The following is a 14180-nucleotide window of genomic DNA, read 5'->3' as shown; positions in this document are numbered from 1 at the left end:
AAAGGTGTATCAAAGTGATTTCTTCTTCTCGGGCAGGTTCTCACGTGGCTCGGCTACAGTAACTCGGCCTTCAACCCGATAATCTACAGCATCTTCAACACTGAATTCCGGGAGGCGTTCAAGAGGATCCTCACGAAGGGGGCACGCGCGCGAGGCAACCAGCCGTCGACCAGCGAGTGCGGCGAGTTCCGCTCGGTGGTGGTACAGAAGCGGAACGGCTCCATGATCGAATGCAACATCAGTCCGAGATCGAGCGCGGACAGCTGCCAGGTCGGCGTCATGGCTCAACGACACCGCGATACTATCGTCAGTGCCATATAAACGAGCGTTCCGCGCGCGCGACAAGCGTTTCTTCTCTCTCTCTTGACTTCTTCTCTCAGTCTCATCTTAAACGACTTCGTTTCTGAATCTCAATTTCGCCGCTTGTCTGCGAGATCGTCGCGCGGAATCGTGTCGCCTTTGTTACTTCGCCGATATCGTCGAGGGATTTGTGGTGAATTGCAAGAAGGTCTGGAGACACCCCGAGATATCGTCCGGCGGAGGGCAACGATGTTAAAACGGCGCGAATCGAAACACGCTTCGCGCAAGAGGAATTCTCGTTCCTCGTGTTAATCTTCGTGTTAATCCTCCGCGATCTTCCGTATCGCGGAATGACGATATCGATCGCGAAACATTTTTATTCCAGCATTTTACTATCTTGATTTGCTGTTTTAAAGTTTGTTTCGAATCCGCAGTGAAAAACCTAAACGTGACGCAGTCTACGACCGATTGCACGACCTGTAATCTATCTACGGAACGATCACTTATTGCTGTTGTTTCGTACGAACTTGCGTCAAGTGTGTACATAAAATCAGCATACGGCACACCGCTTGTATCAACAAGCGGAGTTTACTCCCGCGTGCTAAAGTTTAGTATTTGCATCTTGCGAAGGACTGAACGCCAAGCCAAACCGCCCGCCTGCTCAAAGGAAGACTGCAGCTGCAGCTGCGACGCTCTCGCTATGAAGCCGCTCGCTTAGGATAAGGATAACTGAAGGACGTTGATAATACTCTCTCAGCCATATTATTGAATCTCTCCTCACGTAATATCAATCAATGTTCTAGTTAGCTGTCGTTGATTTGGGCCGTGAATTTCCTCGGACAGAGGGAAAACGCGCTGCTCGTGTCTCTCCTCGACGTCGAGTTCTAGAGCAATATCGGTAAATGCAGAAGCAAAATGCAAATCGAGACGTTTGCCGGGTATTAAAATGAGCACATCGTATCTCTGCCTCCACGGTCATCGTCACCTGATTATACGATTGACCGATGATAATTGTTACGAGTGACGCGCAAATTTCTTCGAAGTGTGGTATTTTTCGTTGTAACGCATTCCGCGTGTTTTCACAGGGAGTACATATCTCTTCTTTTTTTTTTTTTTTATATATGTAGCGAAGGAGTGAAGGCTGTGGTGTTTGAATATGTATGCGCGGCATTTCGTGAGGACATCAATCGTTGTAATTAAGACAATCACCGGAATCCACTTCGAAACATATCCCGAAGACATAATCCAATCCAAAATCGTAGTGTTGTCTCTTACTTTCTTTTTTTTTTATTTATTCCTTATCTTCTTTTATAAGGTACGACTTCAGGCTTAGAGTGGGATTTGTCGATTAATAGAAGAATCCAAAGTGTAGCGCTTAGGATACTAATCTTGTCAAGCAATCTCTTTAATGGAGCAATGTCGATAGCAATGTCGATAGCTCATGTTAAAAAGCTGGATGTTACTAAAAAAAAAAAAAAATCAATATGTTTCTAAAGTAACGTCTGTCAAAACATCATGGGAAATGTATTTAAAAAAAAAAAAGGAAAAAACTTAATAGCAATAGGTCAGTGCAGAGAGCGGCGCGCGTGACGCGCTGCGCCGTCAACTATGAAATTCATTTTCCATCTTGTAAATAGCCATTTAATTATTTTTCTATTTGACGGGCGCGAAAAAAAAGAGGTACACGACGGGAAGCAAATCGCGGAAACGCGATCTCTCGTCTAATGGGCGCGCTCATCGAATGTAAGTAATAAAAAATTGTCGTCGAGCACCCGTCGAATCTCAAACTCAATACTGCATCACATATCCAAGTGGAAGGAAGTAGTCGCGAGTCGTCAATTTAGCGCTCGCGAGGATCCGTCGAGCTTCCTTGGTACATCTATATCTACAATACAAAGCGCACTGCGATCCAGCGCGAGAGGAAACGAAAGAGGAATGTCACAATGTGGGTGCGTGCGTTACAGACTGTAGGCAAACGGTTGAAGGAACAGCGTAGAAACTCTCTAGCCGGCAGGATCTGTGCGCAATGTTGATGTATACTACTGATATAATCGAATGACCGTTCTCTGTAAATATATTAGATTAAGACTTCGACAAGAGTATCTGACTTGTGACTTTTTTACCTTTCGTGATTTTTTTCTCTTTCGTCCGATTCCTATGTCCCACTATGAAACATACAAAACAAATAGCTAGCGTTGAAAGAGGATATTTTTTTCATTTATATGTTTGATATGATATATGAAATTTAACTCTGCAGTCCAAACTATTTCTCACAAATGAGCGAAGATAGAGTATCTCGTTCTTAATTTCACCTGACTGATCTAATAAATTCTAATAATGCATTAAAAATGTTTATTACTCGAAAAAATTTATAAAACTTCCAAAAATTTAGTTTGCAAAAATATATTTAACATGATTTAACTTTTCATTAAATTTTGTCTAATCGTTTTGAAGGTTTTACATGTAAAAAGACTAATACAGAGATACTCTTCTCTCGATTCCACAATTAAAAGACAAATAATAGATATATAAATATTTATTGACTCCTTATCTTCTTAAACAATATTAGATTATTACGTTCGATTTGTCTTTCTTTCGCGCAATTGTTATTGAAAAATTCAGGCGCAGTATCCGTCCACATGCGATTCTCCTTTGGGATATTTAAAAAATCTAGCAAACTACTGCTTAATCTAGGTACAATTGGATACAGTATTAAAGCGCCTATTCTACTACTCTCCAGAGCGAGTGATATTACAGCTTTAAGTTCTTCGATCGAATCCGTATCATTGACTTGTTTCCTCAGCTGCCAAGGCTCGTGATATGCCACCATTTTATTCGCGCAATGGAGCATATTCATAACCGCGTCAACAACGTGATGCAAATTGTATTCCTCGTAACTCTCACGCGCTTTCCCGCCCACGGATTTTAAAGCCTCTCTGGTCTCGTCAGCCGCATGAGATTGCAACACGTTCCAGTATTTCGCCGGATCGGGAAACTCTCTAGACGGATTGACCGCTTTACCTGTGCAACGACTGACTAGATTGCCCAGTGTATCCGCCAATTCGGAGTTCAATATACTAACAATTTTCGTTGAGCTAAAATCTGCGAATAAATTTTTTAAAGATACGATACGGATGGCATATACTGAGTAAATGTATACGATTCGTCTTACTTGCGTCATTCTGTGGCACCGCCTCTCTCAGAATAAAGTATCGTAATCCCTCTTCTGAATAATTATTTGCAGCTTCAAATGGCGAGATTACGTTTCCTATTGATTTTGACATTTTCTTATGTTCAACGGTCCAGTGAGCGTGACACAGCAATGTCTTTGGAGGTTCGAGACCTGCTGCTATTAAGAACGCTGGCCAATAGATACCGTGAAACTTCAAAATATCTTTTCCAATTATCTATATAAACAATTTTTCTTCATATATTCTAAATTTCAATCTAGTAATTTTCTAGTAATTATTAGCTAGAAATTATGATCCATACTTGAATAGTAGGTGGCCAAAATTCTTTGTATGATTCATTTGGATATCCTAAGACCGTTAGATAATTTACTAAGGCATCCATCCACACGTATATCGAGTGAGATTCGTCACATGGGGAAGGTATAGCCCATGGTACTTTATTTCTGATTCTAGTAATGCTCAAGTCTTGTAAACATGCACCTTCTTGTACCCACTGGAATAATGTTTTATGATACAGCGCTGGTCTGACTGTATTTTCTACAAAAGAGATCCAAAATTTACAATTTGCAGTCACAAAGAAAGGGAAGAATACTTAAGTAAAATAAAATTCAAGATATTTTTATACCATCTTTGAGCCAGTACTTGAGATCGTCTTGAAATGCACTAAGTCGGAACTTGTAATTTTCTTCTTCTGTCCATTCTACCCTGTTTCCCGATTCCGCAGAGACTTTGATTACTTTGCCAGTCGAGTCTTTCTGTTCCACCACATCTACATCAGAAAGGAACGCCTCGTCCGATACGCAATACCATCCCGAGTATTTTCCTAGGTAGATATACCCCCTTTCTTCCAACAATTTCTGAAAATGTTTAATTTCTTAATGAGTTGTACAGGCTATCGCGAACAGGACTTCAACGTTAGAAATTAAATTTGTTCTAAGAACCCAAAAGTAATACACTGCATCACAATGCCGCTTTTCAGTGGTTCTAATGAAACACGAATAATCCACTTCGAACCTATCGCACATCTTCCTAAACTGCTGCGAAATTTTTGTACAATATTCGAGATTCGGTAGACCAGCTGCGGCTGCGGCGGCTTTAATCTTGTTACCGTGCTCGTCGGTACCGGTGGTAAAAAATGTTTTATGGCCCAACATGTTGTTATATCGAGCAACGGCATCGGCTAGAACTGCGCTGTATAAATGTCCAATGTGAGGACCTAACGTATAAAAAAATATACGTATATATTTAACTTTTCTATTATGGCTTCACTAAAAAGAAAAAAGTTTAATTCAAAGAAAATTACGTACCAGCGTTTACGTAAAAAATCGGTGTAGTAATATATTTATTTTGAGATAAATCTTGTACATATTGCCTCTTTACTGTTTTCCAAGATGACTGTATATTTTTGAATAGGAATGGAAATATCGCTAATTTCGAAGGCTGATAATTTGCAATTACGCGTTTAACTGAAATTTAAATTTATTATTATTAGTATATGAATAATTAATATTTTCATTTAGAAATAGTTAAATAAAAAAATAGAGCAAAATGGCATATTTCTCACAACACAGAGGTAACAGTGCTTTGTATTGCTTGTTACAATAGATAAATATAACAGAGATAAATGATATTATTTAATGTTTTAATATCGTTATATTATATTTGTTTATATTGTATTTATTACAGATTATGTAAAAGTAAAGATGAAACATTTTTATGAAAAAAATGATATATAAACTCTTTGTCTTGAAAATGTTTATTTTTTTGCTAATTCTGTACATATAATTACAATACATTAAATAATTTCTTATTCCTTCTTCTCAACATTGCTTCACTCTAACGATATTGTCTCTAATTGTGCTATAAGATCCATATGCTTAAACTCGGTAGGCCTATTGGTAAATGTTTCAAGTAATTGTAATCTGTTTTCATTGTCGCTGCAATAATACAACTGTAATTCATTGGCCAGGCATTGCGCTTCTTGCACTTCCAGCAATTTTGTATCAAATTCTCCACGCATGAGTATAATGCCTTTATCATCTCTCAATTCAGTGTAGTGTATCATGGTCAAACACTCAGGTGCATTCTCTTTATGTGTCTGGTACCACAATAGTGGAGTCATGTGTACTTCCGAGCCAAAAAACTGACTCATAATAAATTCATAGCCCTGCTTTCTCGGCAATGGCAGGAGAAAGGTCGAATATTGCCTGCCAAGCGCAAACATCTTGTCGTACTGCTCAGGCGTCATAGCGCCACAGATACAGTCCTTCTGCATGTGATACTCCTTCCATATCTCTATAATCTCTTCCTTCGACTTGTCTTTTATCATGTCAACCTTCATCACACTATCCAAACGCGCCCCTTTCGTCTGCGTACCAAGTTCCAGAGTTGGTTTCGCCTCGGTCTGATAGAAACTTGCAGCTTTCTCATGTTTCTCTTTAACAATAATGAATTCGACATCCTTTATCTCGCACTGGGAATTCTCTTTACTTAGAAACTAGTATCCTTATCATCATAAAAACCATATCTAAACATTCTCTGCTACTACTATCTAGAAATGCGTTTGCTAATCTAAAGAAATAAAGATCAACCTTAGCTTAGTACCTTTTCAACCAAACTCTGCACACAGTTTGTTTTCCTCTTTTTCTCCAAAGAGAAAGGGGAAAGACAAACTGTGCGAGGAGTTCAGTCTACCAATAATTTGTTTCAGATGATCGAAGAAACGACGTTGTCAAAGATAAACAGTCCTCGCGAGGATCATGATGTACCTTGCTTCTCGCGAACCTTCTCCTGTTGCTCGACGCGTTGCAGAAACTCCTCCGGGCTGGTCTGCTGCAGCCGCGCGATCTTCCTGGCGTACTTGTCGTAATACGGATTCCTCTGCAGCTCCTCGAGGACCTTGTCGAGTCTCGCCCGCGTCGTCATGATGCACCTACCGTTGCTCGCGATTATCGGATGCCTGGCCGATCTCACGAGGCGCGTCGTGTTTCGCAGCAGAGCGCTTGCCATGAATTACAGCCGCTCGTCGAAGGAAACCTCGTGTACCTCGAACCTATGCTTAAATCGAGCACCAGGAGCAACGCGTCGCCGCGCGTCGTCGTCGTCGTCGTTGTCTCACCTCGTCGTTCACATCGCACATGTGTCGTGCGAGGAGCAGCCGACGGTTCAGATGTCGCCGTCGGCGATTTTAAATCCCCTCGAAAAATCAGCAGCCGTTCCGCCGTCCTCTTCCGCGTCGCCCCGTCAGGGGCGCTGATATTATCCAGGGATCGAACGTTCGGGGATGACGATGATGACGACACAACTTTTGAACGCGTTCAAACAATAGCTCGTAAAAGACGTGCGGACGCAAGTAGCACGAGATTCCGGTACGTCAGCGTCGTACCCACGGGGAAGCGACACCCTTGACCCACATCGCGCCGAGAGTTTGCTCGCAAGCTCGTTGAATCCTTAACGGATCCCGAAACGAATCCCGAAAATGCAGCGTCGCTTTTGCGCGCGATCCGCGTCGATTCGCAAAAGCTTGTCGTGACCGAATGTCGAGAATACTTCGAGATAAGACCGAAACGGAGCTGAATTCACGCGACATTGAGAAAAAAAATACTTGGAAAAAAATATATAATACTTGCATTACGGTTCGTTGTCTTGGAACGCATCACGATTGTACACGCGTATTGCAGAAATTTTGAGGAAAGAGATCGAGATCCGCGAAGATCGTTCCCGGCGCCCCCCCTCCGATTGCTCGGGCGCCCGCGTCGCGCGCCGGCGCGCTACGGGCCTGGCCGCCCGTGTGTCCGAGACCGACTGCGGTGTACAAGCGAGCGACTTCACGCGGCTCGGCCGGCCCTCCTCCCCGTGAGACGCGGACGCACGCACGCACTCGACCGCGTATCGCGCACGCAGGAGAAGTCGTGGCCGATTATCGCGGATCACGCGGACAGCGCGTACGTAGGGGCGACGCGCGGCGTCGCGCCGTTGTGGTGACTACATTGAGCGGCAGTGCGGGCCGCCCCCTTCTCCCCGCCGCGTCTCCCTCGCGCCCCGTGTCGGGACGGTGACGCATCTCTTCCGGGAACCGTCAGTCGCTTGCTCTTCGTGCCCGCATACGGCGAGAGGGAAAATGTCGGCGCGCTGTCGACGGGGCTAGCCGTGTGCCGTGTGTCCGAGTGAACAGCCCGCCCGTGACACGCTAATACGGCCGCGTCGCGGTCCGCATTCGTCCCCGGTGACCCTGACTAGCCGAAATCTGGCCCCCGCGGCGCCCATACGGCCACGGTCGGTACGTAACCCTCGTTTCGGCTCGACCTTCGCGCGCGCGAGAGAGAACGAGAGAGAGAGAAGGGGCGAGCGAAAGAGAGACGGCGGGATATTGCGGAACGGTGGAGCGAGCGAGTGGCGGCGGGAGAGAGAGCGAGACGGCGAGCAGGTGCGAAACTATACCGCCGTGTAGAGGTCCCCGCGGACTAAGGGAATAGCCAGGCGGAGTGGAGGCGAAGAGAGAGAAGGCATACGGAGGCGAGCAGTGACATGGCGTCGTTGGCGATGTCAATAGCGAAGAGTGAGTTTATCGTGGGTGGCAAGTACAGGTTGATGAGGAAAATCGGCTCGGGCTCCTTCGGCGACATTTATCTCGGCATCAACATCTCCAATGGCGAGGTAAGGAGTCCCCCCTCCCCACCCCCCCCCACCCCCTCCTCCCGAGTTGCTTCCGTCTCGGCTGATCTGCACGACCTACTGCTGGACTGCTGTCTGCCTACCAGCCAGCCAGTTCGCTTCCCTCTGTTCACGCTTCCAGTTTTTCATTTCGTGCCTCGTTGCTCGTTTTCGCGTCTTCCCCCTTTTCAACTAAGGAAACTAGATGAAAACCAGGACGGCCGTTCGCGTTCGAAACGGGAGTCGTGACATGTCGACGGCAGAAGGAGGCTCCTCCTTCTGCCGTCGACGTTTTGGGGACACAACCGTTTGCCGTTCGCCCGAATCCTCTCGACGGAAAGCTCATCACGGACGCACGTACATCTGGACGCAATAGCGATGATTATCGAAATTCCAACAGCGCTCGTATTTAACACATCTTTCTCAACAGCAACACGAGAAATTTCTTATCTCTCCCGCTGGGACTAACGTGGTTGACCGTAGGAGTCTAAGCGATCCTTATTCCTGGCGGGTTATAGTTTCACTTGCGGTTAAAGAAAATCTCGTGTTAATGGGAATGCTATAAATGACTGGACAATTATTCTGTTTGTTCTGCAAACCGCTTCCTTTTTGATACCGTTTTGATGCCATTGTTAGTACACTATGTTTTAAAAGCAAGATTCATTCGTCTATATATGTTTGAGTATAACAGAAAACAATATTGTAGAATAATAACATGTTCTGTTTTTCTGATAAGATGACAGTGGATGAATAACAATAAATAAAATTTAACTAAGCTATAAATAAAAATGTAAATGAGAATTTACTTTGACTCAACATATATTTACATAAATTTAGTAGTTTTTTTGTGAACTTTATACACTATGGTAATCAAGAAGGACTTAGCTTATCTTCTAGTTTTCTAGTATTTTCAGTTTTTTATTATTCTGTCTATTGTTATTCCTGCAACATAAATAGATACGATGGTTAAAAAACGTAGGAAAGTCAGAATAGTAAGAAGAAGGAACCCATAATATTATTCTATTTGTTTGCATCTTTTATGACCTTTCTGCCAGCTATAGCTACGAAATGCAGTTTAATAATATGTAATATGTGTTCTTATTACAGGAAGTTGCAGTTAAGTTGGAGAACATGCGAGCCCGGCATCCACAGCTTTTATATGAGTCAAAGCTGTACAAAATATTACATGGTGGTATAGGAATACCACACATACGCTGGTAATTATCACATTTTAGTTTCTTTCTTTATATTTTACGCATTTTACAGTTTTAGTTGTTGCATCTATCATGTATATAATAATAATAAAACAACTTTTAATAAATCATTATGATGAGATTCACACATATAAACTGAAATGTTAATTAAAAACTGTGATGTGGGCCTGGATATGATAGGAATTTTTCTTTCTCTCTTTCTCCAGGTATGGCCAAGAACGCGAGTACAACGTTCTTGTCATGGATCTTCTCGGACCATCTCTGGAAGACCTTTTCACTTTCTGTTCAAGAAGGTTTACAATCAAGACGGTCTTAATGTTGGCAGACCAGATGATTGGTAGGATTGAGTATGTTCATTGCAAACATTTCATCCACAGAGACATAAAGCCAGATAATTTTCTAATGGGAATTGGGCGACACTGTAACAAGGTAACACATCTTTGATTTATTATTGTTCCTTCAAAAACTAATCCGAAATATTATGCGTAATCCGCTAAATTGTGTAACAAATGTTTTAGTTATTCCTCATCGATTTTGGATTGGCAAAAAAGTATAGGGATAGTCGCACAAGACTGCACATAATATACCGCGAGGATAAAAATTTAACGGGCACTGCGAGGTATGCCTCTATCAATGCGCATCTCGGAATTGAGCAAAGCCGTCGCGACGATATGGAATCTCTCGGCTACGTTCTAATGTACTTTAATCGTGGATCGTTACCTTGGCAAGGACTCAAAGCCGCGACGAAGAAACAGAAATATGAAAAAATTAGTGAGAAAAAAATGTCTACGCCAGTAGAAGTCTTATGCAAGGTACGCCAAAGAAACTTTCTGTTATATCATTATCATATATATGTACATCCATGACACAAAGATTATCTTTTTTTTCCAGGGATTTCCTGCCGAATTTGCAATGTATTTAAATTACACGCGAGGTCTACGCTTTGAAGAAAGCCCGGACTACATGTATTTACGCCAACTTTTCCGCATACTATTTCGTACATTGAACCATCAATACGATTATACATTTGATTGGACAATGTTGAAGCAAAAGGCAGCGAGTAATAATATTAGCGCTGGAGTATCAACAGCTGGACCAGGTCTCTCTCAAGGTGCTCAAGGTGCTCAGGGGCAAGGACAGGGCCAAGGACAAGCACCAACTCAGGCCAATGCTCAATCAGGTGCACTCAAAATTTTTGGAATTAATGTTTTGCAGCATGTCTACGTATAGTCTGTAAACTCTTTTAGCAACTCATATGCATCTTGCATCGTCATTTCACATTTGGTCATAATGATCATTGGGGTTACACTCTAAATTGTTAAAACTTTTTTGTGACAAATAGTATTCTACATCACTGCCGTTAATTCAAAATTTTTGTTTTTTTTATTATGTTTACATGAATTGTGATTTTTTAACAGCCAATTTCGATCTTGTAAGATGGTTGGACTCCTCCAAACTCAACATTTCGATTGGCACAAATCATTCTTCCAAGAAGCAATAACTCTGAGGCTTTTTAAAAGCTTTTTCCTTCTTCCCCGATGAGATAATCGGCATGGCAAAAAATTTTTTCGGAGAACAGATTTTCTTTACTATTTACTAATAATATTGAGTGAAAAACACTAATGGAAATATAAGTATGCTTTTACGCTAATTAACATTTGCTTAAAGATTAATTCTACCTATAATGAATATATAAATTTATGTTTGTTTTTCTTATGTAAAAATTTTTTTAAGTCGTTTACAAAGCTCACATTTCTATCTCTTCTCTCATATATTTATAGATTTTCATTATTTTTCTCATATATTGTTTAACGTTCATATATTTTTATTGTTATTTAATGACTCTTGCATTTTAATAATTATTAGATTCTTATAGATCTGAATGTTTTTTTTGAGAATAAGAATATTGTTGAATAATTTGAAATACAATATATCTAAATTTATTATATATATTAAATATTTTTAGTTATATATGTTCTAAAAACTTTTAACAAAGGCTAATGATTCGTTTTTGTCAATAGGACTGGCAAATGTATTCACTGAAATTATTTACGATGTTTCGACTTATGATTCAGATTCTTTTCAAATAACAAACGTAAATCGATTCAAGATTTATAATATATTAAAATAGCACTTTACAGAAATATAACAAGTCTATTTTAAATGTCATAATTCTCAAATCGATTTATTTTTGTCACTTGAAAAGGACTTGAGTCGAAATGTGAATAATTTTAATAAATATATTTGCCAGTTTTATTGTAACAAAAAGAAGTTATTTATCTTTATTTAGGGCGACAATAAAAATTATCATTAGTATTAAAGACTTAATGTGTTTATTATCATTTTGCTTATTATTAATTTAAGTAATGAACTTTTACTTAAACAAATTAGTACAAATTTTAATTCAAATGCTGGTAATATTCCTTGCGTGGAATGCAAATTTTTATAAAAACAAATAACATATTTGCACATTTCACTGTCATATGATGCGAGGAACAACCAAAGTAACATCAAAGCTATATTTGCATTATTATCACATATTATCTATAGCAGAATTAAAAAAAATGTGATAATTCTTTTCTATAATTTCAAAATCGATTTTATTTGTTCCAGGAGCACGCTAAGACTATAACTCCTCATTGTAGCAACAATCTCGATTGCGATCACTAAAGTGTTTCAAACGAGGTACCGACTTTCTTACAAAAGTTATCATTCAAAGAGTCATATCAGTCAACACTCTAATTTCGCGTAAAATAAGACCGTGATATGTAACTACGAATACGGTGTTTGCGTATATACGACGAAGGGAACACGGTTCTTATCATACATTTACTGAATCACACACGAGATGTTGTAACATTGAGGCAACTTAGAGTTTCGGCTGATTAAACTTTTTGGATTTTGAAATCCGAGTGAGAGACCAACCAGCCAGCCAAATAAGTGGCTTGTTCTTATTTTGTTATTACGTATTTAATTTACCTTTGGTAACCATTGAAAAATAAAGATTTTGTTGCCCTGAGGAAAAGAAGATTATAAAGGAGTACATGTTGTCGGGCTTGAACACAATATGGATAGTTTAATTCGTGAAGTTGTACAACTTTCATGGAGAGAAAGAGAGAACGTTTAGACTTATTTTCAGATGCTCGCGTTAATTTGCGGAGCGTGCGCATGTGGTGTAAAATTTTATATCTATTCTACAAACAGAAAAGAGAGATATGAAAAATATATGAGTGTTTTGTGAAAGTATGAAGTACCGTGGCAAAACCGATATTCTGCTTCCTAAAAATTTTGTTTTGTCTTCAATATATAGCGTGATCATAATAGCGTATGTGGAGTGTTGAGAAAGTGTTAATATTTTTCTTAACAAGGATAGTACGTCAATAGTATCAAAGGTACCACTAACCATTGCACACTTTTGGTACGTTTGACCGGAATATTTTTTTTTTTATATAAACAAATGGATTACATCTCTCTCCGATATAATATTGACAAGTTAAAGTAATATTAAAGATACCTTAATGTTAAGGCAACAATTTAACTTTTAAGTATGTACCGTACTATATCGAGTAACGAGTACTCCATCGAGAAACGAACAAACGACTAACGATTCTATTATAGAAATATCCCTCGATTTACTCTCTTTCTGTCTGTGAATATGTTTATTACGAATAACAGTGTAAAACAGTGCTGAAGAAGAAGAAGAAAAGAAGAAATTTTGAATAGCGAGAAGTGGTTACAAGTTTACTTTCATCTAGATAAAACAGAATTATCTCGTTCGGAAAGTATTCCTGTAACTGTGAGGCTCTAGCTGGATAATTCTTCCGTATATAGTTTTTAATAGTCGAGACTGTGCAGTAGCTATTTTATGTGCTGTTGCTTCAAGATTAAGTTTGATATTTTGTATACACATTAAGGGACTTCATACTTCATTGTGACCAATGTTCTTCGTACGTGCATACACATACATACCGAGAGAAGTCATTGCCTCGAGACAAGTCAGAAATACTTATTGATATCGGCAGTTGCTAAAGAGCTATCATTTCTATTCATATCGTTTAAGATTTTAGTTGTATTATTCGTTCTATATAGCTGCTAAACTCTTCACGTCCATGTTTCTGCGAGCATTAGTTTTCCAAAAGAGCGTTACATATGATCATTACACCCTTAACGAATAATGTTAGCATGCGTCACACGTCCTCGTCGTGGAAGGTACTACCAGTCGTCCGGTCAGCTTTAAGTACGATTGAATGATGAATTCAACTGAAATCTTAAAGCTTATTGTATCCGAAGAAGCGCGGATTACGCTGCCTGGCGGACACACTTTTGAAAATATAAAAAAAAAGATATAACCAATAACCATCCTCGATTGAATGCGTGGTTAATTATAATTATGAAGGGTATAAATGAAAGTGTAAAAGTGTGTTTCAACATGTGAGAATGAATGAGCGAGTAAGTTAATAAAAAATAACTAACGATATATGCACTTAAGTACTATCCGCTATGTGTATATGTGTATATATATATACACGTACTTGAGATACATCGCAAGTATGTATGTGCATACATATGCACGTATACATGTGTGTATGTATAATAAAATTGTGACAGCAATTAAGGCATACCTTATTTCATAAATATTTGAGGAAAATACTTCAACGGTTTACTGCTCCTTTTATCTCTACAAATAAAAAACTGGAATATTGTACTATAAATTTTTGTTTCATTAAAAGTTAATCTGATGATTCACAAGATCGGCTGTTGTGTACAATATATAACAACTCCGGTAAAAGTTTTTCGCGTATAGAAGTATATATAAATATAT

General features: G+C 39.8%; 3 protein-coding genes across 6 annotated transcripts in view; 2 read left to right on the top strand and 1 right to left on the bottom strand.

The window, feature by feature from the left end:
* The window catches only part of LOC105839922 (dopamine receptor 1), an 88505-nt gene extending 86424 nt beyond the window's left edge, over nucleotides 1-2081 (top strand). For all 3 annotated transcript variants that reach the window (XM_012686572.3, XM_028192273.2, XM_012686571.3), the window contains exon 7: nucleotides 37-2081. In XM_012686572.3, the coding sequence (XP_012542026.1) occupies nucleotides 37-321 (285 nt within the window). In that variant the 3' untranslated portion in view covers nucleotides 322-2081. The remainder of the gene's footprint in view (nucleotides 1-36) is intronic.
* Nucleotides 1580-7298, bottom strand: LOC105839923 (methionine--tRNA ligase, mitochondrial). Its single transcript, XM_012686574.3, has 7 exons — nucleotides 6260-7298; nucleotides 4799-4957; nucleotides 4433-4707; nucleotides 4117-4348; nucleotides 3793-4028; nucleotides 3473-3707; nucleotides 1580-3402 (listed from the first exon to the last, which is right to left on the bottom strand). Exons 1-7 carry the CDS (start codon nucleotides 6498-6500, stop codon nucleotides 2837-2839), a joined length of 1944 nt encoding a protein of 647 aa, XP_012542028.2. The 5' UTR covers nucleotides 6501-7298; the 3' UTR covers nucleotides 1580-2836.
* A 279-nt stretch (nucleotides 7299-7577) lies between these two features.
* Nucleotides 7578-13969, top strand: LOC105830458 (casein kinase I). 2 transcript variants are annotated; one of them, XM_036287159.1, is made up of 6 exons: nucleotides 7578-8147; nucleotides 9252-9361; nucleotides 9565-9787; nucleotides 9877-10170; nucleotides 10250-10538; nucleotides 10777-11013. In XM_036287159.1, the coding sequence occupies exons 1-6, from the start codon at nucleotides 8019-8021 to the stop codon at nucleotides 10857-10859; spliced, it is 1128 nt and encodes a 375-aa protein (XP_036143052.1). In that variant the 5' UTR covers nucleotides 7578-8018; the 3' UTR covers nucleotides 10860-11013. The 2 variants fall into 2 exon arrangements, with proteins under 2 accessions (XP_036143052.1, XP_036143054.1); XM_036287161.1 differs by lacking the exon at nucleotides 10777-11013 and adding an exon at nucleotides 11972-13969 and having other exon boundaries at nucleotides 7583-8147.
* The last annotated feature ends 211 nt before the right edge of the window (nucleotides 13970-14180 follow it).

Source organism: Monomorium pharaonis, chromosome 1 (assembly GCF_013373865.1).
Source record: "Monomorium pharaonis isolate MP-MQ-018 chromosome 1, ASM1337386v2, whole genome shotgun sequence".
NCBI classification, from domain to species: Eukaryota; Metazoa; Arthropoda; class Insecta; order Hymenoptera; family Formicidae; genus Monomorium; species Monomorium pharaonis.
This window is presented reverse-complemented; position numbering and strand designations above follow the sequence as displayed.

Bases quoted from the DNA above. Each gene is read 5' to 3' on its own strand.
- LOC105839923 (XM_012686574.3), bottom strand. From the start codon at position 6,500: ATGGCAAGCGCTCTGCTGCGAAACACGACGCGCCTCGTGAGATCGGCC. The intron at 3,708-3,792 runs GTATGGATCATA...TTGTTTATATAG, and splicing joins TTTGGCCACCTACTATTCAA to ATAATTGGAAAAGATATTTT. The intron at 3,403-3,472 runs GTAAGACGAATC...ATTTATTCGCAG, and splicing joins GGTGCCACAGAATGACGCAA to ATTTTAGCTCAACGAAAATT.
- LOC105830458 (XM_036287159.1), top strand. From the start codon at position 8,019: ATGGCGTCGTTGGCGATGTCAATAGCGAAGAGTGAGTTTATCGTGGGT. The intron at 10,171-10,249 runs GTACGCCAAAGA...TTTTTTTTCCAG, and splicing joins CAGTAGAAGTCTTATGCAAG to GGATTTCCTGCCGAATTTGC. The intron at 10,539-10,776 runs GTGCACTCAAAA...ATTTTTTAACAG, and splicing joins TCAGGCCAATGCTCAATCAG to CCAATTTCGATCTTGTAAGA.